Raw genomic sequence first — 26,875 nt, forward strand, 5'->3', positions numbered from 1 at the left:
ATACTGAAACCCAAAAACAAAAAAACAAAAAACATAGAACCATGACAGGGGTCACTCCATGCGCTATTGCCCACCTCACAGAGTACTCTCTACGTTTTCCACCATGTGTAACAAGGAGCTCTGTTCTCTTCCTGTAACTGAGCATCTTGAAGCCAAGATATCCAGCAACTTGCTCCTGCTGGGATCCCTTCTTTTGCTGCTGTGAATCAGCATTTTCTCTCCTTTGTCAGGCCCTCTCTCCCTTGCCAGGCATAGCCACCTTCCTGCCCTCCAGTTCCAGAGTGGCAGAACTTGGCTACCCAACAATCCTGCTTTCCTACAGCCCCAGCTCTGCTTGCAGAAACAGACACTGCCATCAACACAAAGTTACACAAGGACAGAGCACTCCAAGAAGCAAATATTTACAGACAGACTTAGGATTCAGTGAAAGAAAAGTTTTGTCCTACATTTAAGATGACTAATTTTAGTCTGGCTATAATACACTAACAGTGTATCTCTAGAGAGAGAGAGTGTGTGTGTATATATATATATATATATATATATATATATATATATACACACACATATATATACACACAATGCTGAGTTTTCTGTAGGGTGGATATGGCAGTGCATACCCACTTACAGCACCCCTTTCGGATACTAGTAAATGGAGTCCTAAAAGATACAGCACTTTCTGTTTTTATACGACCGGAGTGTGCTGCATCTCTCGATCTGGTTTTAGACTGTGTGAGCACAGCTTCCCTCTGTGCTTCTGGGAAGTGAACAAGGAAGGTCTCTGCAGACAGTGGCTCTAACCCACAACGTGCTGTGAGGCATGAAGGAGCTGAACTGTGTAAGCACAAGCAAAACTTGCAGTGGAAATTCCTCATGTGTCACTCATAGCTCATTGCTGGGCCCAGCATCCCAGCCCAGCAGTGAGCAGGGGAGTGTCTTTGGACAAAGCCTCAACCAGAAGCACCACCAGACAGAACTACGATAAGCAAGAGTATTTATTTGCAGCATATTGTCTTATCTCTTTCATAAACAAGTATATAACCCAAAATGCACAGCGCAATCTGAGAAGTGAAAAACAAAATACAAAAGCATAGTAATAAAGATGAGTACCTCATTCATGCTGTCCCACAAGTCATCACTCTGGGCAGATCCATACTTGTGATTATGCAAATATATCTCAACGCCAGCTTGAAAAACATCTTTAGTGAGATAATGCTTCAGCATCATCAGAAGTGAAGCTCCCTTTGGAGAGGAAAAAAAAAAAAAGGTAAATTACAGTTACAGAACTCATTGAAGAATAGGCACACAATAGCTCATCCATAGCACACACACAAAAAAAATCATAAAATGGCATGTTTTATCCCAAATTTCATTTTTCATTTAATCCCAAAATTTATTTTATCATCAGAATAATTATCTTAGCACACAGCTACTTTGGAATAATATTTTTGAATACTTCATAAACTTCAAATACAGTCACAAATATGTCTAATATCATTTGAATTTTTTCCCAGTTACTTTGGAAAAATAAGTATTTTTGTGTATCTCAAAGGCTCCACATACAGTTACAAAGCAGGACAGTAGTACTACTTTTTCCCTCCAATTTATTCCATCTACAAAATATCATTTTCTAATTGACAAGTCTCTGCAGGCTGACATACTTCATTATCAATGCATGGTAGTGCATGTACTTCTGCATGGTAGTGAAATGTACTTGTAAGACAGTGTTTGACATCTGTATGATTTTCATCTGTATCAAAAGCTCCCTGACAGCTGAGCAGTTCCAGTTTCTGAGTAGACAGGAATGTTAGATGTAAAGTTGTTTTTGTTATTTTAGACACATCACAACCATTAATAATAATAATTATCAGAGGACTTGCACAATGGACTGCTAAATGCAAATTAGCAGCCATACATCATGAAAAGTAACGGTGCACTATTGGTACATTTTAGAGTAAGGATCAACAAACATTAAAAGGCAGATTTTCTTGAGAACATGTACAGTTTTCTCACACTCTAAATTCTAGTCTGGGAATTCAAGTAACATCTTGCCTGAATGTGAAGGTTGTCTGAACTCTGTTGATCTAATTATTCACTGAACTGTAGGAATACCCCTCACTACCAGTTTTAAAACATGGTCATTATTTTGTCTCTAGCAAAAGTCCATACTTAAGTTCTACTTCTTTGTATTGCTGTCAAACAGTTCCAAGACTGCTGCTGTAGTAGGTGGACTCTTGTCCCACTGACACATTATTGATAATCTCTAAAACAACCAGGCTGTAATAATTTTGCACATCAATTTCTACTTCAAACAATAAAATACATCTGTGTCAGACTGTAGGACAGCAATACACTGGCAATACTCGGCACACAGACGAGGCTCCTCACGGAGCACGTCAGCCCCTGCCACCTTACAAACACCTGGTAAAGGGGAACCAGCCAGCTGACAGCGTTTCAGCGAGCCCCCTGTCCTCTCTTCCCCCTAACAGCAATTTGAGAAGGGAGGAGGAGTGGAAACGGATACCTGCTCGGCGGAGGGGGCATCCCCCATCCCGACCATCCCCGGCTCCCCAGGTGCCTCTGCGTAACAGGTTTGAGGCCCTGGAAGTTGAGGGGGGGACGAGTGAGAGTGCGGAGACAGGTTCACCCGTGAGGTTGCCTCAGGCGAAGCGGTCGCCCCCAACCCTCAAGACTGCTTCTACCCGTAAGGACAGGAGGGTGATTGTCATAGGCGACTCCCTTCTGCAAGGAACAGAAAGCCCTATATGCCGGCCCGACCCTACCCGCAGAGAGGTGTGCTGCCTTCCTGGAGCACGGGTCAGGGACATTTCAAAGAAAATTCCTGGGTTGATTTGGCCTTCAGATTATTACCCGCTTTTAATAATTCAGGCTGGCGGCGAGGAAGTTGATAAGGAAAGCCTGAGGTCTATCAAGAAAGACTTCAGGGGAATGGGGCGAATACTTGAAGGAGCTGGGGTGCAGGTGGTCTTTTCTTCTATGCCCGTGGTGTCAGGGAAAGGTACAGAGAGGATCCAAAATACCCAACTCTTCAATAGATGGCTTAAGAGCTGGTGCAGGCGCAAGAATTTCGGCTTTTTTGACCATGGGGCAATTTACACTGCACCTGGCATGATGGCTGCTGATGCATGCAGCCTGTCCCTGAGGGGTAAGAGGATCTTAGCTGAAGAATTAGCGGGACTCATTGACAGGTCTTTAAACTAGGAATGAAGGGGGAAGGGGACAAAATAAGGGCTACTGGAGTTGAATGGGTCATTCGAGGGCTTATACCAAACTCCATGGGCAATGACGGCAGAGTGCATAGGGAAGGACTAGGGCAGGGGGATGCTGGGGATGCTGCTGTTCTAGGGGATCCTAGATCCCTTATAAAGGTGGCGAGACGGATAGCCCGGCTGAAGTGCCTTTATACCAACGCACGCAGCCTGAGTAACAAGCAGGAGGAACTGGAAACTGTGATGCACTCGGGAAGTTATGACCTTGTTGCTATCACAGAAACATGGTGGGATGACTCCCACAATTGGGATACTGCCATCGACGGCTATAGACTCTTTAGGAGAGATAGGCGAGGTAGGAGGGGTGGGGGAGTTGCTCTCTATGTCAGAGATTGGATAAACTGTGAGGAGCTCCCTACGAGAAGCAGTCAGGAACAGGTTGAGAGCCTGTGGGTTAGGATTAGAGATGGGACAAATATAGGTCAGCTGGTGTTAGGGGTATACTACAGACCACCTGATCAAGGGGAGGCTGTTGACGAGGCTTTCTTGCTCCAGATGCGTGAGATGTCTGGCTCACGGGCTCTTGTCCTGGTGGGGGACTTCAACCATCCGGACATCTGCTGGGAAAACCACACGGCGAGCTGCAAGAGCTCCAGAAGGTTCTTGGAATCCATTGATGATAGCTTTCTGGTTCAGGTATTGGACAGACCAACCAGAGGTGAAGTGTTGCTGGACCTGCTGCTCACCAACGCCGAGGAGATCATCAAAGGCGTCAAGGTTGGAGGCTGCCTGGGCTCCAGCGACCATGCCCTGGTTGAGTTTGTGATCTCAAGCGATGTGGGCCTGGCAAAGAGCAGGACCAGGACACTGAACTTCAGAAGAGCAGACTTCAAGCTACTCAATGGATTGCTGGCCAAGATCCCCTGGCGCGCTGCCCTCAAAGACAAGGATGTTGAGGAGAGCTGGCGGCTCTTCAAAGATGCCCTCCTGGAAGCACAAGAGGTCTCCATTCCTCTGAATAAGAAAGTGGGCAGGCGAGGTAGGAAACCGGCATGGCTCAGCAAGGACCTGCTGAGAGAACTGAGGGCGAAGAAAGGGGTGTACAAGCTCTGGAAACAAGGCTGTGTCACCTGGGAAGAGTACAGGAATGCCGTCCGGACTTGCAGACGTGGGATCAGGGAAGCCAAGGCGCAGGCAGAACTGAACTTGGCAAGGGACGTGAAAAACAATAAGAAAACCTTCTACAGGTACACTGCCCAGAAGAGACAGGCCAAAACGGCCGTACCTACTTTGGTAAATTTAAAAGGAGATCTGGCTTCAACAGATGAAGAGAAAGCTGAGGTGCTGAATGAGTTCTTCACCTCGGTCTTCACTGGTGGCCAGGATTCTAGTCTTTTTCACGTCCCTGAACCCTGCATCCCCAAACCTCTATGTGGGGACCAAGGAGGTAAATCCCTCCCCACTGTAAGGGCAGAGCAAGTCCGAGAGTGCCTCCTTAGACTGAATGAATACAAGTCTATGGGGCCGGATGGCGTGCATCCCAGGGTCCTGAAGGAGCTGGCTGAGGTGGTTGCCGAGCCGCTCTCCATCATATTTGAGAAGTTGTGGCTGTCAGGTGAGGTCCCGAACGACTGGAGGAAGGGTCACGTCACTCCCATATACAAGAAGGGGAGCAGGGAGGACCCGGGGAACTACAGGCCGGTGAGTCTCACCTCCGTGCCTGGGAAGATCATGGAACAGATCCTCCTGGACAACATGCTCGGTCACATAAAGAATGAGCATGTGATCCGAGACAGCCAGCACGGCTTCACCAAAGGAAGGTCATGCCTAACTAATCTTGTGGCCTTCTATGATGGAGTGACGGCATTGGTGGACGAAGGGAAGGCGACCGATGTCATTTACCTGGACCTGAGCAAGGCCTTTGACATGGTCCCCCACCACATCCTCATCTCCAAATTGGAGGGAAGTGGATTTGATGGGTGGACGACCCGATGGATAAGCAATTGGTTGAAAGGCCGCAGACAGAGGGTGGTGGTCAATGGCTCTATGTCCAGGTGGAGGCCGGTAACAAGTGGTGTCCCCCAAGGGTCTGTCTTGGGACCGGTGCTCTTTAACATCTTTATTAATGACATCGATGAGGGAATTGAGTGCACCCTCAGCAAGTTTGCTGACGACACCAAGCTGAGTGGTGCGGTTGATACGGTGGAAGGAAGGGATGCCATTCAGAGGGACCTCGACAGGCTGGAGGGCTGGGCTCGGGTGAACCTGATGAGGTTCAACACGGCAAAGTGCAAGGTTTTGCATTTGGGCCGGAAGAACCCCAGGCACCTGTACAGGCTGGGAGGAGTGGTCCTTGAGAGCAGCTCAGCAGAGAAGGACCTGGGGGTCCTGATGGACGAGAGACTGAACACGAGCCAGCAGTGCGCTCTGGCAGCTCGAAAGGCAAATGGGATCCTGGGCTCCATCAGGAGAGGGGTGGCCAGCAGGGACAGGGAGGTGATTGTCCCTCTCTACTCGGCTCTTGTGAGGCCCCATCTGGAGTACTGTGTCCAGGTGTGGAGCCCTCAGTACAAGAAAGACATAGAGATTTTGGAAAGGGTCCAGAGGAGGGCGACTAAGATGATCAGGGGGCTGGAGCACCTCCCCTATGAGGACAGGCTGAGGGAGTTGGGCTTGTTCAGCCTGGAGAAGAGAAGGCTGCGGGGTGACCTCATTGCAGCCTATCAATACCTGAAGGGAACCTACACCCAGGAGGGGAGTAAACTCTTCCAGAGGGCTGATAACAGCAGGACTAGGGGAAATGGTTTTAAGTTGAAGGAGGGAAGATTTAGGTTGGATGTTAGGGGGAAGTTCTTTACTAGGAGAGTGGTTAGGCCCTGGAACGGGCTGCCCAGGGAGGTTGTGGATGCCCAGTCCTTGGACGTGTTTAAGGCCAGGTTGGACGGGGTCCTGGGCAACCTGATCTGAATGTGTATGTTTGGTGGCCCTGCTAGGCAGGGGGGTTGGAACTACATGATCCTTGGGGTCCCTTCCAACCCGGGTGATTCTGTGATTCTGTGAATACAGTAGAACAAAGCATCTTGTGTAACACAGTAACAGCCACACCCATAAGGCTGCAAACTATAACACTACAAATGTCTTCCAATTCCAAGTGCCTAGAGCATTAGCAAAGTAAGGCACAAGGCCAAGAGCACTGGAATACAAAGACTATCTTACAGTAAGCAGCAGCGTTCCCTGGTTTCTTACTAGACAAAAAAAGTACAAGCACATACAGATACATGGTGCTGAAAAAATAACAGCTAATCCAAAAGAGACATTAAGCTTTCCACCTGAAATACTAGTATAACGGACACAATACATAGGACCTAAGATATCTAAGACACAGTAAGTAACAAATTCAACAAAGAAAGGTATTTGCTTTCTCCAAGTAAGGCATTGTGAAGCTTTTAAAAAAGGAAAAGGAAAGGGAGAAGGGAGAAAGGGCAAAGGGCAAAAGAAGAAACTTCTCACATATTTCTCACTACAAATTAGAAATGGATATAATCTAGTTGAAGAAAAACAGCGTACGACAAACTCAAGTCTTCAGTTCTGCATGTCCCTAAAATGCTGATTTAAAAAAGCAAGCTGTATAAGAAAGAAAACATAGTGCCTTTTTCTCATGCTTTTCTATAAAGCCTGCTATCAGAAACAGGATATATGCGCAGCTGGTCATTTGTCTCACCCACTAGGTCCCTTCTCACACCTTCATAACTTAGCTCTGTACTGAAACAAGCACCATACAGAAGCGTGTTGAGTAAGCAGAAACCATTTTTTTTCTTCCCCTCATTAAAAGCTGGTTGCTTATAAACATCACTGAAAGGTACCAGAGGTAGCCCCAAATGACTGCCTGTACTGTACTGTCTACTTACACATAATCCTATATTCATGCTTACAATAGCTAATACATCACTTTCTAATTATTTCTACATATTTTTTATGTTACCTTGATGTAAGAGAGTGCATCAAACATTTCTTCAATTTGCTCTGATGACTGGACAGCAGAAGAGACTGGATGTGAAGAATTCAAGGAATCCTTCATCATAGCCTTGAATATTAGATTCAGGAAATCTTCATCCTAGAAGATGAACTTTTTTTTAGTGTCTGAGAAGCTGGAACATACACAAGTACAACAGTAAAACTCATCTTTGCCTCAGTCTTCCCACAGTCTGATATAGCACTGCTCGCCTTTCAGTGGAGGCAATAAACAATGTGTCAGAATCTGCATTCACGAAATCTGCTCTTCTCCTGACATATTTCAGCAGTAGAATCTATCTCCACCATTTAATCATCATCCAGACCCTTAAGCGCTCATCTCAGTAATGTATATACAGCACTACTGAAAACAAATGTACCTAATAAACAAGTAATTATGTGCTCTATTTCAGATTTTGCTTAACAATGTTTTCAGTTAATTTACAGGAAAGAAAACAGAAAAACATGATTTCTGTAGAATATTTTAATGTTTAAAAAGTCTGAAGTCTAACAAAATTACAAATAACAATGATGCTGTAACGTAAACATCTCATCACAGGATCCTAGTACCAAAGTCTTCCTTCCTTCCTTCTAGATGAAGGATATTTGAATTTAATACACTGTTAGCATAATGGAACAACCCCAAAAGCTAACTTTTAAACTACTTCTAAATAAGCTGACTGCATTAATGTTTATCCATTTCATTTCTTTGTGACTTCACCAAACAATTATCTGCACAGTTTCTGTACAGAAGGAGTGGATCTTAATGACTTTCTGGAAAAATAGAAAAGACTTGTATAATGAGATAACCAAGATATCCTTTATGATTGAACACTTAAAGCTATTCTCTTTGAGTGGAGAATTTGGAGTGAATTTTGTGTTCAACAAAACACTTTTTTGGCACCACCAAATGGTGGAACAACATGGGCAAAGGCACCCTGTCAGACACCTCTCAGAAAAAACTACTCCAACAGTAAATGGGATCTTCTTAAAACAGTAGCCTAGGCTTTTTTGGCCCTCCTTTCAACACCTGCATGCCCTAAAAGCAGAACAGCTTTGGAAACATACTTCTGGTGGTCATCAAACACAACAACCAAGCTAGGTCAAATAAAAAAAAAAATTAAACACTGAGTTCCAAAACATAAATCTACTGAACCAAGTTAGGAACCCAAGCTTCTTAATGCACTAACAATGGTGAATTAAGTACACAGAACTCACACCTAGTTACAGGATACTGACAAGGACACAACCCTGCAAGCAGAAAACAATCTGTACCAGTCAGGTTTTTAATCCTGCAACTAATGCAAATTACAAAAGTGCTCCTGGAAGTGAAATCTGGAGCCCTAATATCTTCTCTCCTCTGAAATACCCTTGCCTAGGATGAAGAGTTTCTCCACTGGCCCCTCGATGTAGTTCCATCAGTCTTCATTTCTCTGCCTGCATTCAGTGACAGGAATGCTCTAGTGATGTAGCTTCTATCATCTCCTCGGTGAGGAAATAATAAATCCCTCATGCTTTCCAGAGACTCAGAAATTATGTCACTCAGTTCCTGAGCAAGTTGCTAAATCATCATCAGGTTATTACACCAAAAAGATTCCTCCTCCTTCGGCCATGCGCGTGAAGAGAAACGCCTTTGGGAGCAGTGCTCTGTACTACTGGTGTAATGCAATGATATCTGAATCCACTGGGTGGGGCCACAACATATTTTTAAACCAGATCCTCTGATTTGTGAATCCCAAACTAATTCAGACATAAGCAGTTACCATAATGATAGAAAGACAGGACTGATGCTGAGTATACTTAGTAACCACAAGCTCCAGAGCTGCCAAGGCCCATGGAGAATGACAATACCAGCCAACAATGTACCTTCAGAATAAAGACTGTAAATTAGTATTTGATACATATATACATCTACTGCCTTTGACAGCTGACATTTTGCAGAACATTTTTAACCTACATATAACACAGGCACGCTAATATCAAAATAAAAAAGGCCCACATAATAAAAAGAAAGACAAAAACAAAAAACAATTCTAATATAATGAAATATAGAGTGAAACTGGAGATACAAGTGGTACTCAAAGTGAACTTCAAATTATCAGACCTTTATAGTCAGCACGAAAAAAATAGATCTTACTAATGGTGTAGTAAGTGTAGTTACAGAAAGTACTTACTGAATGTAATTCTGGAAAAACCTCCTCCATCGCGAAGTACTCCATGAAAGTGGCAAATCCTTCATTCAGCCAGAGATCATTCCACCACTCCATAGTTACTAGATTGCCAAACCACTATGAAAGATCAATAGCATAATTATTTTTCTGAAACAAAACCCAGTGAGTATAGTGACACTCCACCCATCCTCAACTTTATTTTGTGGCAAAAGTTTCTTTACAATATCAGTAATGCTTTTGCATGAACAACTCTGTAAGTATAGCTCCACTGTATACCACTACAAAATCTCACCACATCTAAATAATGACCTCTGAAATCTACCTGATGGGCAAGCTCATGAGCTATCACTGCAGTTATTAGCTTTTTATCCCTTGCAGAAGAAGCATTATTGTCAAACAAGAGTGTTGTTTCTCGGAAGGTGATCAAGCCCCAGTTTTCCATTGCACCAGACTGAAAATCAGGAATTGCTACAAGATCTGCAAAAGATTTGAAAGAAACTGTTGAAAACAGATAGAGTTAAAGCAGCTCTCTATTTCAAGTCTGTCTATTCTACTTCATAATCCATAAAAAAACCTTATTATTTAAATTCTGCGGTGCAAGCATGCGCTGGCATTTCAAGACCAGAGGCTCTACGGATTTCTAGCCACATTTATTCAGCATTATTTTATACAAACAACTTAAAGCACTACACAGACACTGCCTATAGATACACAAGCAAACAGGAAACACAGCTGACACTTCTGTAGGCAACATGATTCAAGGACTGAGAATTTTCCATTTTCCTATCAAAGCTCATTACAATGAACTACTTCTTTCACGTCACACAAAACTGTAAGTAGCCCAGTGTCAAAAGATTACAAATATTTTCTGGCTTGCAATTCAATTAATGTTTGCAATTCAATAATGTAAACTATATTATGAATTTTTAAAATAATTTTAAAGCAACTTTATTTCAGAGATATTTTATAATCTTTTTTTAAAAGGAAAAATACAGACATTTCAGAGAAATTAACATTCCTCTTCACTTTTCAGAATTTGTTAGGGTTTCTTTTTACGCTTAAAAAAGTTCAAAAGAACTTACCTAATTTTTCAAGAGGGTAATCTATTAAAAAGTACTTTTCATAAAATTCTAGAAGTTTCACTGTTGTGTTTAGAGCATACTCTGCTTGGTTTATATGCTGCGGTATGGCATGGACAGATACCTAGACCAAACAGACAAAAGTAAAGATTTTGAAACTGAACAGCTATAAAGAAACTCACATAAATTCAAGAGGTCAGAACTTACTGAAATAGATACAACAGTTGCAGGTTACAATAAGTGGTTATAAAGCTGTTCTCACAGATCAGATTTCCTTGCTAGAGTTTATTCACTAGTCAAAATATACAGACCATCCAAATGACTTATGTGTATACAAGAACAGGTCAAGGCTGAACACCTTTAAGGAATATACTCAGGAAGAGTCTGCACAAACAGAAATTGATCCATTCTTCCCTTTTATTCTATTAACTGGTCCTTCTTGCATACTTCAATGAATCTATAAGTAAGGCTATCAGTATGAAAACACCAGAATCATCTGCAATAAATTTTCTCCATAGATAATGATTGCAAAAAATTCATCCAATGCCATATCTCATGTATGAGTATCTTCGATTTAGTGCAAAAAAACATTCACAAAAATTGACTGGTTACTGTCTCCCATTCATGTTGAGGTGACATAAAAAATTTTCATTAGGATACACATTAATCCTGGTTTAAGATGCCTTTGCATACAGAAGCACAAAAGGTGTAGAGAGCAGTTTTGCTTCTTACAGTCTCCAATCTTGCCAATAGAATAATTCACCAGCTGCACTCTAGCCTGACCTGGTATTATCATTTTTATGCTTTCCCTCATTAAGCTGGTAAGTACTATATGCCGCTAGACTTGGTGTCTTCTAAAGCTCTGCTAGACTTCCTTAGCTTAGCTAAATCTTGCGTGGTCAGAATAAAAATAAGCACAGAGAAAAATCACCCTCCCTCTGTCAGAATACATCATTCATTCTTTCTCCTCTCCACGTACTTTGCCTATCATAAAATACTTATAAAATATTTATAATCTAACATCTATTATGAAAACAGGAAAGCATACCACACACAGTTGTTTCAGGCTCTCTGCAAACGTGAAACATTGAGTGTAGTGACCAACTTCCTTCCTCCCTAGTAAAGAACTGGCTACACTTGCCAAAACAAATTTCAACCACAGAGCTGAACAGAAGTCACAAGGAAAAAAAAAAAAGAAAAAAAGAAAAAGAGAAACTTCTCAAGCTAGATCAAATGAAGTCTGTCCTATTCAGATATAGTTTGAAATAGTTGTCCAAACTAGAATGAAATCCTACAGAATAGCATGTTTTACATCTGTATATTAGAGAAATATGTATCATGACGTTGCTTCACTGGCCTACACTGGTAACACTTCTTAGTACTGCTAACAATTCTTAGTACTGCTTCTGAAAAGGGCTTCTTATCCCACTAGGATGCTACTGCTCCCTGTGTGACGCTGCTCCTTCTCGGCACTAAGTAGGCGCTGACATTTCCAACATTTGACCACAAATGGGCAGTTCCTGCTACAGTCATGAAAATTACTGCTTACACGAAACCCCTGGAGTAACTAACGAACATTTCCTAGAACTATCATGTTTTTTATTTAGTTACTTAAATTGCACACTGTAGAAACTGCTCAGTGATCTTAGGCTATATCTACTAAGAGCAAACAGCATGCAGTCTTCCTTTAGAAACTGTACTGTTCCTATTCATCCTCTGACCAGCTCATAGTTGTATGCATGAATTGCATACGGTCATTAAAAGCATTCAAGCATTAAAACTAAACATCTAAAGCTTCCAATTAAGGAAGCTTCAAGGAGTTTTACATTTTCTGAATATCTGCTGCTATTATGTTGAGATCCACGCTGTAGAAGTCTTCTCAATCTGACATAAATCCAGAAATAGTTCAATCTACAGCATATGGTCACTGTCTACCACCTTTGATAAGCACAATGAAACCAAATAAATAAATAAATGGGAGAGGGAGAGAGTCACCCTCTATTGTGGAAAGTTTGTGCTTGCTCACTGATTTTTCCATCTGTTATCGTTTTATTTGGATGGACAGGGAGAGGGTGAAGGACGACTTAAAAACAGAACAAACGTACCAGACTCCCATTAGTTTCCATACTGATGTTTTTCAAGTCTGCAACTACAAAGGCTACCAGGTAGGTGCTCATCTTCAAACTCACAAAAAATTTATCCTGAACAATTCCCTTTGTGACAGGAGTAGTGGCTTTCTGCAAATAAAAGAAAAATATTAACACAAAGAAAAAAATAAAATAAATAAAAGAATTACTTTCAGGTAAATAAGAACAGTTTATAAGCAAACTTATAGAATATATTTATATTTCAGTTATGTTTCATTGGAACAGAAAAGGCCTATGACCTTCTCATGGTATAATAAAGCATGAGAAGCTTGGAACGCTTTAATCCTATATACCCTCAAATTACTCAATAAGCTTTTAATATGAAGTATTACCAGACTAGCTTGCTGGAGACACCCTGTATCTCATTTAGTTCACACAAAGCCCCTAGTTTAAGCTCCTAATTCAACAGAAAGATTAGTATTAATCCACAAGAGCTTTAGGCTGGAGACACTGTTCAGTATAGCCTGCTAAAAATACAGGCACTGCATGAATTAAATATTTGTCTCTTCCTACAAATCCCCTCAAAATTAGGTAAGTAGACACATTCATTATTAAAAACAAAGAAATAAAACACAATGATTCGCCTTTAGCCTTCTCACTCACAAACTGGAAGATTTCATTTGAGAAAGTGAAGAACACCTTCTGAAACTTCCTAAGTACCTTTGTTTCCAGAAACAATCAACATTAAAAAAAAAAAAAGCCCTCTAGCTTTAGACAGAATTATTTCAAACTCATTTGAAATATGAACAATGGCCTAACACTTAACTGCTCCCAAAAAATTAACTGCCAGACTGAAAGAGGAATAGATGCTTAATTCTGAATAGAGAAACAGTCACCTGGTCTGACCACCACATAGGAGAAGTTTAATTCTGAACCTCATCAGTCAATTAAAAATGTCTACCTTTACCATAGCTTCATTTTCATAAAGACATGACAGAGGTGATTCTCTGACAGAGAATCTAATGTGGCTGCAGAGAAACTCTTTCACAAAAGGGAAAAAAAATCACAAAACGCCAGAAATCCCAAAGACACAGTTTCTTCTAGCTTGAACGTGTCAGCCACTAAACAATGCCACATTAGCTGCGTGCATGCCAGCTGAGATCTGCTTCTGAGCTCTCCTGCTCACGGAGATATTTACAGCAAATGATGAGGCTCATCCTTCAACATTCTCCTGAGTAAAATAAAAACTCTGATATTAGCTCTGTTATTCTACAATAATCTATTTTTTTTTTCTTAACAAAGGTTTGCTTAAGTGCTTATTTTCAGAAGTAAGCTTATCCTAGTAATGATTTCATCAATGCTACACAATTTATGCAACATGACCCCTTAATCCACAGTTCATTCTGTGTGCAAGAGCTAAGTCACTAGCCTATAGTGCCTTTGGAGACAACACTACCCAACAGAATACGTAAGTCAAGCTAAATCTAAAATTCAAGAATTTGGCACATGCTAGAACACTTCGGACAAGAAAAATATGAAATAAACTATGCCAGTAAAAGGTTTTATGTATAAAAGTTGATAAGGAGAACTTGTTGGTACTGGGAATACCTCAGGTAACTTATTTTTCCATTGAAACTCTCAAATCTAATCCTTGTTTTTGTTCAGTCAAAAAAATATTCTATGATTTCATGATTTTACTCTGATTCACAAGCACAGGAGACCAAGTCTTCTTGACAAATTACAAAACCCACAGGGACCACTTCCAAATCTATTTAAAAACTGCACTCGGGTGTAAAACAACAGCAAATGAGTGTGGGTGACAGGATCTTTTGCCTAGGGCACACAGAGATAGCTAAACAGAAGGATTCGTATCTAAGATAGCAGAAGGCAATTCAAGTGGTATGACAAACAGGAGCAAGAATCAAAATCCCAAAAAGATGATAGAGAGACATCATGTCATTTAAATGGAAATTTGATGGCAGGATTGCCATCAAGTCACTTGAGAAATGATTCTATGCAGACCACAGTGACAGAAACAAGGAAAGACATGCATGTTTTCTATCTTGTACAGGAACAGCTAAGCCTACAGTTAAGGTGACTGCAGTGGAATTGTTTAACCCAGGGAACTCAGGTGCAAGCAATGCACCTCAGTGATTAGAAGCTTGTACCCACCTCTTCCTCATCCTCATTTAAGGTTTAGCAGTGGAGGATGCAGCATCTCTCCGGATGGAGAATGCACCCCTTGAGCCACTGCCAGACATGAGAAGGGGTTAACCAATTTTCCTTCTTTATTACGCATTACTGCTCTGCAGTACCTGTATCCCACTTAAAGGCACTTTCAAGAACTTCTTTAGCCATACAGTGACCAATCTGGAAAATCTACAAAATCACTGTTCATGATAACAAAAATACACAACATCAAACTATTTTTCACTGCAAGCAGAAAGGGTAGAAAGTCACATTTCCCACACTTCCATGGCTCAGACACAGGGTTTGAGTTCTGGGTGATTCTGTATGGGGCCACAAGAAGGACTAGTGGGTCTCTTCCAGCTCAAGATATTTCGCTCTGTTCTGAATCCATTCTCATCCTCTCTATTATGTCTATCAGAAATGAGCAAGGCAGAATATACTAGAAACATGGCAACAATAAATATCCTATAGTAGTATGGTGCAGTAGAAAAGCTGCAAACTATTTTGGGGGGAAGTGTGTCTTTCAGAATAGTCATGAACTGTGGAAGGTACGCTTAAGAACACAATAAACTTTTAAGAACCATTCACAGTTTGCTTGGTAAATCTGCTACACACAAAGCAATAACAGCAAATAATACTTTACTATGTAAAAAAATACAGAAGCTGTTTATGAAAGTAGCCTTAGTCACTTGTCCAATGCTTGCCGAGAAAAGCAGAGAAGCACCCCTTCTTGTCTACATTAAATGTGAAAACTGTCCAGAAAAGTCTGCACATTGAATCTTTCAATGAAGAACAGAACAGCCAATGAAGTATTCTTCAGCCTGGTATAAAACAAAGTGCTTGCAATCCCATTAAAGAAAAGGTTGAGAATCACCTCATACCCATGAAAATAAACATTCACCCAGTATGAGCAAGATAATATTTCGCAAAGGCATAATTATCAGTTTGGTTTTCAACAAACTTGTAGCTAAATCAGCACCTAGGCCTTTGATAGCGTTCAGAAAACTAAACTGCACAGTGCACATGTAGATTTCATCAACATCAAGGGTGTAATTTTTTTTTAATTACTGCTAAGATTAATGTCAATATTAATGAGTTTCTACTGAGTGATAAATGATGATAATGTTTTTGATGAGAGGCAACTTCATTCTGAGACACGCTAGGTAATGTCAGTCTTGATGGGCTGTCTGAATGAATTACACTTCTATAAAGCTTTTTTCAAACACTCAGTGGCATAAATCATCACCATAAAATACAGATATGCTCATGTAAAATGATATGCTCATATAAAATTTTAACTGAAGGGATCCAGATTCTGATTTAAATTCCGGAGCTGAGGATTTGTTCACAGCCTATTTCCCTCTTGCTCAGGTTCAAAAGCCCATCCTTCCATGTTAGGCATATCTTTCACAAGAACTGTTTCTAGTTACACAAATTACGATGAAGACATTCCAACATTTTGCAAATGTGCAATATCAGCAAACATAGAAACCTCAAAGGGAATCTTAAGGGCTGTTGAGACTGTTTCAGTTAACAACAAAATTCCTGCAACAGCTTCTTAACGCTGAGTAAGAATCACAGAATCACCAAGGTTGGAAAAGACCTTTAAGTTCATTTAGTCCAACTGTCCACCTACTGCCAATATCACCCACTGGTCGCTCCCATAGCCATCCAGCTGTCACAGAATCACAGAATGTCAAGGATTGGAAGAGACCTCAAAAGATCATCTAGTCCAATCCCCCTGTGGGAGAGGGAGCAGGAACACCCAGATTAGGTCACACAGGAACGTTCTGTATGTCTCCAGAGAAGGAGACCCCACAATCTTTCTGGGCAGCCTGTTCCAGTGTTCTGTCACCCTTACTATGAAGAAGTTTTTTCTTTTTCTCATTTATGTGGAACCTCCTACATTCCATCTTGCACCCATTGCCCCTGTCCTATCACTAGATGTCACTGAGAAGAGTCTGGCTCCATCCTCCCGACGCTCACCCGTTACATCTTTATAAACATTAATGAGGTCACCCCCTCAGTCTCCTCCAAGCTAAAGAGAACCAGCTCTTGAGTAGAGGGGGAGGAGAACCTCTCTCAACCTACTAACCACACTCCTTCGAATACATCCCAGGATGCCATCGGTCTTCTTGGCCACAAAGACAGTGTTGGCTCATGGTCATCCTGCTGTCTATCAGGACCCCCAGGTCCCTTTCCCCTATGCTGCTCTCCAACAGGTCAGTTCCCAACCTATACTGGTATCTGGAGTTGTTCTTGCCCAGATGCAAGGCTCTACACTTGTCCTTGTTATATTTCATTAAATTTCCAGCCCCTTTCCTTCCCCCCCAGCTCTCCAGCCTAAGTTATGCTGGATAGCAGCATAGCCTTCTGGTGTGTCAGCCACTCCTCTCAGTTTTGTGTCATCAGCAAACTTGCTGACAGTACACTTTATTCCCTCATCCAAGCCAGTGAAGAATATATTGAATAGTACTGATCCAAGTAGCAACCCTTGAGGGACTCCACTAGATACAGGCCCCCAAAAGCTGTATCACTGATCCCAACTGTCTGCCTTCTTTCCTTCAGCCAGTTCACAGCCCACCTCAATATTACACCCATTACACAATGTGACACTCTGTACGTCCCTACACATCCCTACATTATGAAGTGTGTTAAACAGTCTACTTTGCTTTATAAAGATATTTAGTTCAAGTCCTTGAGGAACAGAAACATTTTTATTATATAAAGTCACAGAGTTTGGAGTTTACCTTCTCAAATTCCAACATGTACGTTCCTGTAATTTTAAATTAATCCCCTGGACTTTAATGCAACAAATACAATGCAAGCACTTAAGTGGATTACCTAGAGGACAGCACTACTAAAATTCCCACACAAAAGTACCTTTGGCATATTTGACAGCGTGGAAAGTTTCTCATCTCTCTTGATTCTGATTGAAAAAGTAGCTTTAAGTGCTGGTTCATCAAAGCATGGAAAAGCAGACCTTGCAGCAAGAGGCTCAAACTGAGTTGCAGCAAACCACCTAGTGAAAAGAGTAAAGAAAAGCAAATTAAGAATTATGAAAAGGGGTAAGGCTACTTAATTATGATAGAACACTGTCACTTTTCCTCTGACATGCCAAATCAAACTCTGTAACCCACCTAAGATTACAAAGAAGGTATGGTTTATGCAATAGTGCACACATGCTGGGTGCAGTGGGGATTAGATCCACCTAACTTGCACACTGTCAGGAAAAAAATATGCTACAGATATAGGCTGAACTAATACATAATCAATAGTTTTCCCAGAATTCGGATACATATTCATTACACCCTGTTGCATTGCCTACTACACACCCCCAACAGTTCATTAGCACACAGACTCTCCCCTCTTGCGCATACGTAGTGGGTCATTATGGTCTCCTTCTGGTGGTCGTGGAAGAATCCTCATCTTCCTTGCTATAAACTTCTGAGCCTTCAGGGGGGCATCCCCCCAAACCGGTTTCTTCTTGCCCTGTGGACATCTAATCACCTCCTTGCCAAATGTCCCTGATTCTCAAACCTTATCTGTACGGCCTTCATCCCCCTCACTATCTAAGACCCAGTGTCTGCCATCCCTTATTTTCTAACAAGCTCTACATTCTTGCTTCTATAAACTATCTCTAACTATTCCCCTTCACCCCCCTTATTCTCAGTCACTGTGAAGCCTTCTTGCCTTTTGACCTTCACTTAGGGGCCCTTATCACCTTTCACCTCCACAACCTTTGTACCTGTTTGCCATAGAAGAAGCTTTCCAATCTATACGTGACATGGTTAGTCCAGCTACAAATAATTTCCTTGAGGTTATGAAGAAAAGAGTTCTTTAAAACCAAAGATACAAATTTATTGGAGGACTAATCTCCTTGGTTGGTTTTTTGTTTTCTTATCCTATACCCAGAGTAACATAACTACAGAATAATTACCAAAATATGTCAAACAATTTCCAGTAAGAGTGAATTAAACATAAAAAATCTGAAAAATTAAATTAGTGATTGCACACACTACACGAAAGTTTTGAAACCTCAGCAGCAGACAGGACTGCAGCGAAGCTCTTCTATCTGAATGTTACACATTTGCCACCAGACACTCCCACGACTTTTCTGTCTTCCCGCTCCCTTCCCTGACTACTGGATGCTGTGTAAATTCATGCACTGTCTTGTCTGTAATACGTGTCTTATCATGTGAGAAACTCTCAATGGACTATGTTCGTTCTCAAGCATTTTGATATTAACTAGCTGCAGAAATTAAAACTTTTACTAGAGAGTATCTCTTATTGAATTCTCTTCCTGCAGACAAGAGCGTAAATAGACCTCAACAATGTGTCTTCCATTTACCAGAGATGAACAGAGGAGAGAACAGTGTTTTCAACTGCATTTTTTTTTCTTCCTACTTAAAGCCTTCTACCAACTTCCCTCAAATTCTGAGAGTTAAGTTTTCTTCTTCCCTACAACTCCAAGACTGTGGACCTACCCTTTCCTAAGGAGGCATGTTGCTGCCATAAGACTTCTCTCTATGCCTGCTCTCAACTTCTTACTCCCATGCCCTAAGATTCAGGCACAGCAGCACTTCCCCAAGAAGCAGCAGATTCTATTCTCTGTAATCATCACACATCACACGTACACTATTACGCTCTAGCACAAGCTCAGGAGCAGTGCTTTGTTAAGACACTTACTGACAGCACGTTACATTTGCACCTCAGAAAAACATCTTCATCAGACAGGAGGAAACTCAAAACAGGTCTGTAACCCTTCTGCCTACATTTCCATTCTTCAAATTCTTGATCTCTTCAAGGTCTCCAAGAGAACATCAAGTGAGGAACAGTAGGAACACACAGGAGGGAGGAGGAGAGTTTCTCCCTCACCTCAGATGCCAATCAATTCAAGAACTCAGTCATGTTTCACAATTCCTGTAGTTGCAACAGTTTTGCATGTACTTGAAAATCCAACTGCTGAAGACAATCTATTTTCTTGTACATTTTAGCAGTAAATCGTAGCCCTGCTGTGATCTAGCTAAGAGGAGTTTAAACAGCAAATTGTAAGTAAACTTCTGAAAAAATAAATAAGCTTTGATTTAAACGTCAGCGCTTAGAAATGCCAGACGAATCTGAAAGAAAGTACACTGTTTTTATTTATTTAAAAAATTAAAAGAAATAAATATTCCTTATGTTCCAATGAAATCATCTTCACACTGAGACATTTTATTATTTATGAAACATGAGAAATCCCTGAGAGACTTCAGAAATTCAACATTAGCAGCACACATATATTATGTGTATCTCACTGGAAATATTTTAACTAAATTTTAACATTTTTCTGCTGTAGTCTTCAAGGAGTCTCATTCAAGAAGATATTAACAGCTAACAGGTTTTATTTGAAGTCAGTGAAAATAAGTTCTCTTTTTTTAAACTTCAAGTCTTGGCATTTTTTAGCATAAGCTGCTAGGGGCTTCATATCTTTATTTTATCTAACAGCTGTTTTATAGGTTCTTTACAACAACTTTCCTGTCAACAGAGTGAACTGACCTATACTGCTCTGCTTCCAGAAAACCTGCATGGATTACATTGTGCTAACAAAGGCATGAACGATCTTAAGTACACAATAAGCATAAGTAGCATTTGAAATGGGTGGTTTGCACAGCTACATTCTCTAATCTTCTTGGTAAAAAGCACTCATTCCCCGTAACAGTGGTCCTGTCAACTAGCCAAGTACACTTTGAAAGAAAGAAACTAAAAATCAAACAAAAAGCCATGCTAGAGTGCCATGTGGAGCTCGCAGGGAGCCACAATGAACTGAGGAAGAAGCTGCCCTGGTTTAATGAACTCACCCATGAAAGACAGTTTTCAGAGTGCTGATTTTAATCACTGTTAAAATCTATCTCCCGAGCAGTTTTTCATGAAGTGTCAACACAAGAAAGAAATCTGATATTTCAGAAAAAAAATCTCTAGATTTACAACATCATACATTTTTCATTTTATTCAGTAGGAACCAGTTGCACAAAACATCCAACAGAAAGAGTTAAGTCTTATTAATTCTATCAAAGCACGATCTAAAAGCAACATAAGAGAAAAGGAGGATTTGGGTACCTACTTTTGCTTAGAATTCTCATCCTTGTAAGAAATTTTGTAAAAGCCATAGTATGTATCTGATAAATTAGATGAATATTCCAAGTTGACTGTGTAATTCTGTCCTGCAAGGAGAGACTCAGGAGCTATGACTGCAATCTGATCATGCAATGGATATTCCAGCAACTCAACTGCCTTTTCTTGACTTCTTCCTGATGAAGTAATAGTTGCCTTGGTGATATTTAGTCCTGAGCTGTGAAGCACAATCTTCTTAGTTACTTGGGTGACATTAACCACTATTTTCACAGAGCCTGTAAATTTCAGGGTAGTTAGGTTTGGCTGCAAGTCGAGATCATAATGCAGGGGTACAACATCAGAAGGAAGTCTTATTTTTGCCCATGGAAACAGCTTTCCATTGGTTGCCAAAGGGTATATCAGTTCCATTGTACGATTTTTTTTATGGCAGCCTTCTTTGGTAAAGGTACATTTGGGAAGAAGATAAATCACCATTATCACTGAAACTGCAATCACAAGAACACCAGTGCAAACCAGCACAGTCCTCATAGAGGGCACTGAGCAAGAACCATCTGGACTTTGTCTATAGACAGACATGTTATTGCGGAGACCCGAGCTTCTGTTAATGAAGGACATCCCCAGCAGTTTAGCTGATGACTCATAATCCTCTTCATCATCATCCATTTCATGCTCCCCAAGGCCACGCACTAAGAGCCGCGAGCTTCTTGGTTCATACTCAACTTCATCAGGCTCCAGGGGGTGTAAACAGGGCTCTTTTGCCAAGTCAACCACATCAGGCTCTTCCTCAAACATACTGTTTTCAATCATGTTTCTGGGTAGCTGAATCTGATCTGAAAAAAAAACAAAACAGAATATGCCACATCATAAACAAAAGACGTAATACTTCAATGACAGATCACTGAGGTAAAGAATGGGAAAAGCTTTCACTACATATTCTATCATTTTACTTTCCTGATTTGTTTCCACTAAACATAGCCATGTTTTTCTGCCTACTGCAATTCTTGTTTCAGTACCTTGCCCCTTTCTGAACTTCAAGAAGATGCTTCTGTTGTGCATACTCAGTTGTATCTTGTATCATAACTGGGAATCAGCTACATCACTGAACTGTACTTCCAGCTCACTGATATCATTGCCTCAGTTGCATTATGTCTACCCAAATAATTCTCCCTGTATTCAGCTAAATTAGGAATTATGGAATAGTCTCTATGTTGCAGGGAGAAGAACAGGCAACCAGAACAGTTCTAATGGTGTTTCTAAGATTCTAGTTCCAGAGTTCCTATTAGAGGAGAAGACTTGCTGACATATTAGCAGCTACATGAACAAAATATACATTTTACATTTTCAGAATTAATTTTTTATACACACATAAAAAACCGCTCAATTTCTTACATGGCAATGAGAAGACAACTGTTCAAATTGATCATTTAACGTCTAGCTTATGCAACCCTTGAAACTGTCTGGGCAGGTAAGAAGTTAAGTCAGTGTCATGGTTCTATGTTTTTCTTTTTTTGGGGTTTTTTTTGTTTTTGTTTTTGGATTTCAGTATTCCACATCAAAACATCATGTAGTGTACGGGGCATTAAAGTGTCACTGCCCCAATTCCAAGTACCTATCCCTGTACATTACAGCAGTCACGGGATCTGGCCCTTCCGGGTGGGGGGGGCGCTCTCTTGCTGCCTGGCAGTGGGTGCTGGAGGGTGCTTTCCTAGCCGTTCCAAGCTTTTCAGGTTTGACTCGGTCCCGGGAACTCTCTCTCTTATCTTGTCTGATTTATTCATCTCAATTTCAATTAAATTGTATATATTGTGTTATCTTGTATTCTAATATTATAGTAAAATAAGTTTTCCTCCATAGATTGTTGCCGCTGTTCTTTTCCTCCCTTCCTTCCTTCCCATTTTTGTGGGACTGGGGTGAGGGGGGGGAGGGCAGAGGCCTGTCGCCCCTGTCACAGACATAGATTGATCTGGTCAACTCCGTGACAGTCAGAGCCAATAAGACAGCATCCATAATTTTTTTCCATAAGACTTAACCAGATCACAAAATACAAACCAAAAATTCAAACTGATTTCAAGTTTAACAGATTCCCTCAAATTCCACATGTAGTTTTATTTTAAGCAAACTTTTGATTGTGTCTGTAAAAAATAATGTCATATAAAAAGTTATCTTTCAGTTAAGCCACCCTGTGATATTGGTGAAGTTAGAAACACTGATGGCAAGAAGCACATACAGGTTATTGGACACAGAGACACAAAAATTGCTGTATTGGCAAGGAGGGTTTTTTTCATGTTTCATCTAGAACATTGCAACATAGAATGAAGTTGCCTGTTTTTCTTAGGGCACCACAGAGCTGTCTGAAGAACAAAATATTTCAACTGGGAAAAACATCTGTACAGAGACTTCTCATACAGGATATCCAAAAAAATCTCAGTAAATTTTCAGGCCCTTGCAATCTAGTCAGTATGAGTTAGTCCCCTTTCACAGCCTCAGAGACTAAGAAAACTGTCAAACTGCAAGGCTTCACATATGAAGGTCTACTGCTAGTTGAATAATAATCACATCTCCATCCTCCATCTTGCTTTCAGAATGAGAAAGATGCTTGAATCTATAAACATATTAAAAAGTAGGTTTACTTCTATTACTTTCTGTCAAGAATTGCTGATCTACATATAGCCAAAATATCGCAATACATTATGGATTTGATGCATATTGCTAAGGTCCTGTTCAATATTTGCAGTTAACAACAGAACAGCTTGATTTGGAAGGGAATTTACTATGGGTAGGGCTACCACCCACCAGCTCAGGATACCCAGGGCCCCATTCAACTTGGTCTTGAATGCTTCCAGGAATGGGGCATTCACAGCTTTTCTGGGCAGCCTGCGTCAGTGCTTCACCACACTCAGAGTAAAAAATTTCTCCTTACTATCCAATCTCAATCTATCCTCTTACAGCTTAAAACCATTATCCCTTGTTCTGACACTGCAAGTGCTGGTAAAATGTCTCTCACTTTCTTTTAACACTCTTTTAGCACTGGGAGACTGCAATGAAGTCTCCCCTGAGCCTTCTGCTCTGCAGGATGAACAACCCCAAATCTTTAAGCCTTTCTTCACAGGAGAGGTGATTCTTTTGTGACTCTTCATGGTTTTCTGCCACTTCTTTCAGAATTAAACTGACAAACTATTCAGATACCTTCAAAATAAATAACACCTTCAGAAATGGACTGCCAAGGCCTTAAAGAAAAACTGAGGGGGGCTAGGGCTGTTGGGGGGAAAATACTAACTCATGTAAATCAGTAAGAGAAAGGTGTACTGGTCAATTGAACAAACAATATGGAGACGGATGAAAGCAGGGAGTTTGCCCGAGTTCACACATACCTGCCCATAGTACGTCCCAGTGTAAATGTGCTGTGTTGTCTATGAATAAGATCATAACGGCACAGGATATTTTGGAAGTGAACTCAGGAGGTAATCTGCTCTAGCCTCTAGGCAAAATATCTCATGGTACTTCTCACTAGAGTGCTAATGTTCAAGCCTTCAACATCTCAGTTCACTTCAGTGGTCCAACACCATTGTTTCTGTGCTGAAGTCTGTGTACTCACAGAGCACAGAGGACAGAAAGCTAGGCTGCAAGAGAGAACATGCAGACATATTTGTGGAGAAGAAAATGTGGACAGAAGAGTATTGTGCAATGGAAGCTCTTTCAGAATTCTTCCACAATCTACTTCTAGCAGAGTTTCTTGTTGCTTTTTGAATCCACTGTCTATCTTCAACTAAATTTGAAAAGAGACTGAAGGATAACCAAATTCCTCTGAGTACCAACCCAACCCCGTCCCAAAACAGCCAGCTGCTATCAGAAAACACCCAAATTAATATCTGCTGTATACAAAAGGCAAGTATTAGGACTCACATCTTAACCACTCCCAAAGGTAGCAGCCACTCAGAGCACTGCTCCAACCTCAGCCTTGGCATATGCTGCTGCATTGCCATCTAGAGAAGTAGAGGACAGGGGAGGCACTGCAGAGGGAAGGAGAAGAAAGATAAAGAACTTCTGGCAAAGAGTTGGCCTCATTAGCTCTGCTTTTTAAAGAGCTTATTTTCCAACAGTTTCCCTCTAATACCAACTACCTTAATATTTTCAAAGTTGCATGCAAGCACTAGTAAGCCTTGAAAAAAATGAAAAATCTGAATGAGAAATTAAGAAAAACTAGAAAAGCAAGGCAATTCACAGTTTCAACAGCTAAGATAATTTCTATGGAAAACAATAGTAAACCCAGTTTCAATTGATTTTTTTTGCAAAAATTCAGATCAAAGCCTGGATGTTGTGATGAACAATAAGCAGTGATGAAAAATGTTGCACTGAACTATCAGTTTGATCACAGGCTATGAGATGAGAGCTGTGATGAAGTAGGCAGACTACTGATCTCCACTTGAAAGCGTGCAAACAAAATATCAGAATATCAGAAGGTTACCAGAGTTACTTATGCTGACATACGCATTCACAGGAGCATACAAGTCAGGCTACTTTTTTGAAGAGGAACCATGGCAAACATGCCACTCATGCTCAGTAAAACCCTGAATTCTGGTTCACTTGGATATATAACAAAACAGTGTGAGTTATCATTCATCTTTCCTTTTAAACTCATGAGCTACTAAAAGGCCCACCAGAAGAACAAAAAATCTACAAGCCATAAGGAATAAGAAGCAGACCGAAGAAACCTACTGCAGCAAACTACTGCTTCCACACCAGAGGCTGCCGATGCACCATGGGCAATGTGATCACTCTTAGTTCACAGCTAAGGAAGCACTGACCTGAGTTGCTGAAATGCACCATAAAGTTCTGTCTTCAGACATGGTGATTTGCAAGCTGCAGGTAAGCTTTACCAAACATAAGTTTAGTGTGAGAGCAAACAAGGAGGTTAAAAAAAGCCATGGGACTGGGCCTAATGCAGCTCCCTAGTTAGCACTAATGAAACAACACTCAACCTGCTTTCATAGTCACCCTCATCACAGCTGGAAGCCTAAACACAGGCAGGAAAAACTGAGTTTACAAGACTTTTCTGCAGATCTGTAACATGCAAAGTAGAGGTTGTTACCATCTTTCCCAGTACATGATCTGTATCACTTGCAAGAGAAAATAAGACGAATATTTATGGTTTAGAAGCAATTCTGAGAATAGATGCAACTTTAAAATTAAATGTGACAGATTAAAGAAAGCCAGAAAGCCAGTCCTCTGACACTGTAGAGATGAAGGAATGCAAGTATTTTTTCTAAAATGACTGTTTTCAAAAGTTTTTTAGTTTTGGAACTAAAAGTTTTAGGTACCTGAAAACCTTTCACAACCATATCTCCTCATTGCAATACTGACAGGATCACAACCTGCACATACACATATGCTTGGGTAAGCAATTCAGCTGTAGTTATAACAAGCCAACAATAAGGCTGCTGCATGTACTAGTACATCCTTCATAAATAAGAATCATGTACTCATACCTAGGTGAGAAGAAGTATAATGACTGGAGGACACAAAGAAGATTATTTAATCAGAACAAACTAAACAGAAGGTCCCTTATCTTAATCCTACAAGATATACATCTTTACTTCTATATCCTTTCATAAGCAACTCTTTCAACTTACAAGGTAACTTTATGTTATAAAGCTCTTTCGGATTTCCTGACCATAAGGAGACAATCAGGAGCAACAATAAAACTGTACAGCAGTTGCTGCAAGTATTTATTTTGTTGGAAAAGCTCCACTGCTATTAAAGAGAAGAACATAAGCTTTCCCCTGCAGTTTATAAGCCCCATACAGCAACATATAACAAATCTAATTATGAGTGACAGTGATATAGGAAGTTTTGGTTTTGTAATCCATTACAAATATCCTGTGGAAAATGAAAAGTCATTATTCCTGTAATTTTAAAAGTCACAATCTTCAAACAGCACTATCGATACATATTTATAATGCGAGAAGTGTGTATTTCTCCCTTAAAAAAAAAAAAAA

At 40.7% G+C, this 26,875-nt stretch overlaps 1 protein-coding gene across 7 annotated transcripts in view; it reads right to left on the reverse strand.

The window, feature by feature from the left end:
* The window catches only part of LOC122176431 (leucyl and cystinyl aminopeptidase), a 61,172-nt gene that overhangs the window by 16,925 nt on the left and 17,372 nt on the right, over positions 1-26,875 (reverse strand). For 5 of the 7 annotated variants that reach the window (XM_042864917.1, XM_042864924.1, XM_042864920.1 and 2 more), the window contains 8 exons: positions 20,869-21,709; positions 17,649-17,787; positions 12,594-12,725; positions 10,492-10,612; positions 9,732-9,886; positions 9,413-9,526; positions 7,210-7,341; positions 1,108-1,239 (listed from right to left, as the gene is read on the reverse strand). In XM_042864917.1, coding sequence (XP_042720851.1) covers positions 1,108-1,239; positions 7,210-7,341; positions 9,413-9,526; positions 9,732-9,886; positions 10,492-10,612; positions 12,594-12,725; positions 17,649-17,787; positions 20,869-21,709 — 1,766 coding nt within the window. Of the gene's footprint in view, positions 1-1,107; positions 1,240-7,209; positions 7,342-9,412; positions 9,527-9,731; positions 9,887-10,491; positions 10,613-12,593; positions 12,726-17,648; positions 17,788-20,868; positions 21,710-24,782; positions 24,890-26,875 lie in introns of all 7 variants that reach the window. The other 2 variants (XM_042864921.1, XM_042864919.1) reach the window with 1 other exon arrangement.

This window comes from Lagopus leucura, unplaced genomic scaffold (genome assembly GCF_019238085.1).
Source record: "Lagopus leucura isolate 7727_CA_CO unplaced genomic scaffold, USGS_WTPT01 Super-Scaffold_774, whole genome shotgun sequence".
NCBI classification, from domain to species: Eukaryota; Metazoa; Chordata; class Aves; order Galliformes; family Phasianidae; genus Lagopus; species Lagopus leucura.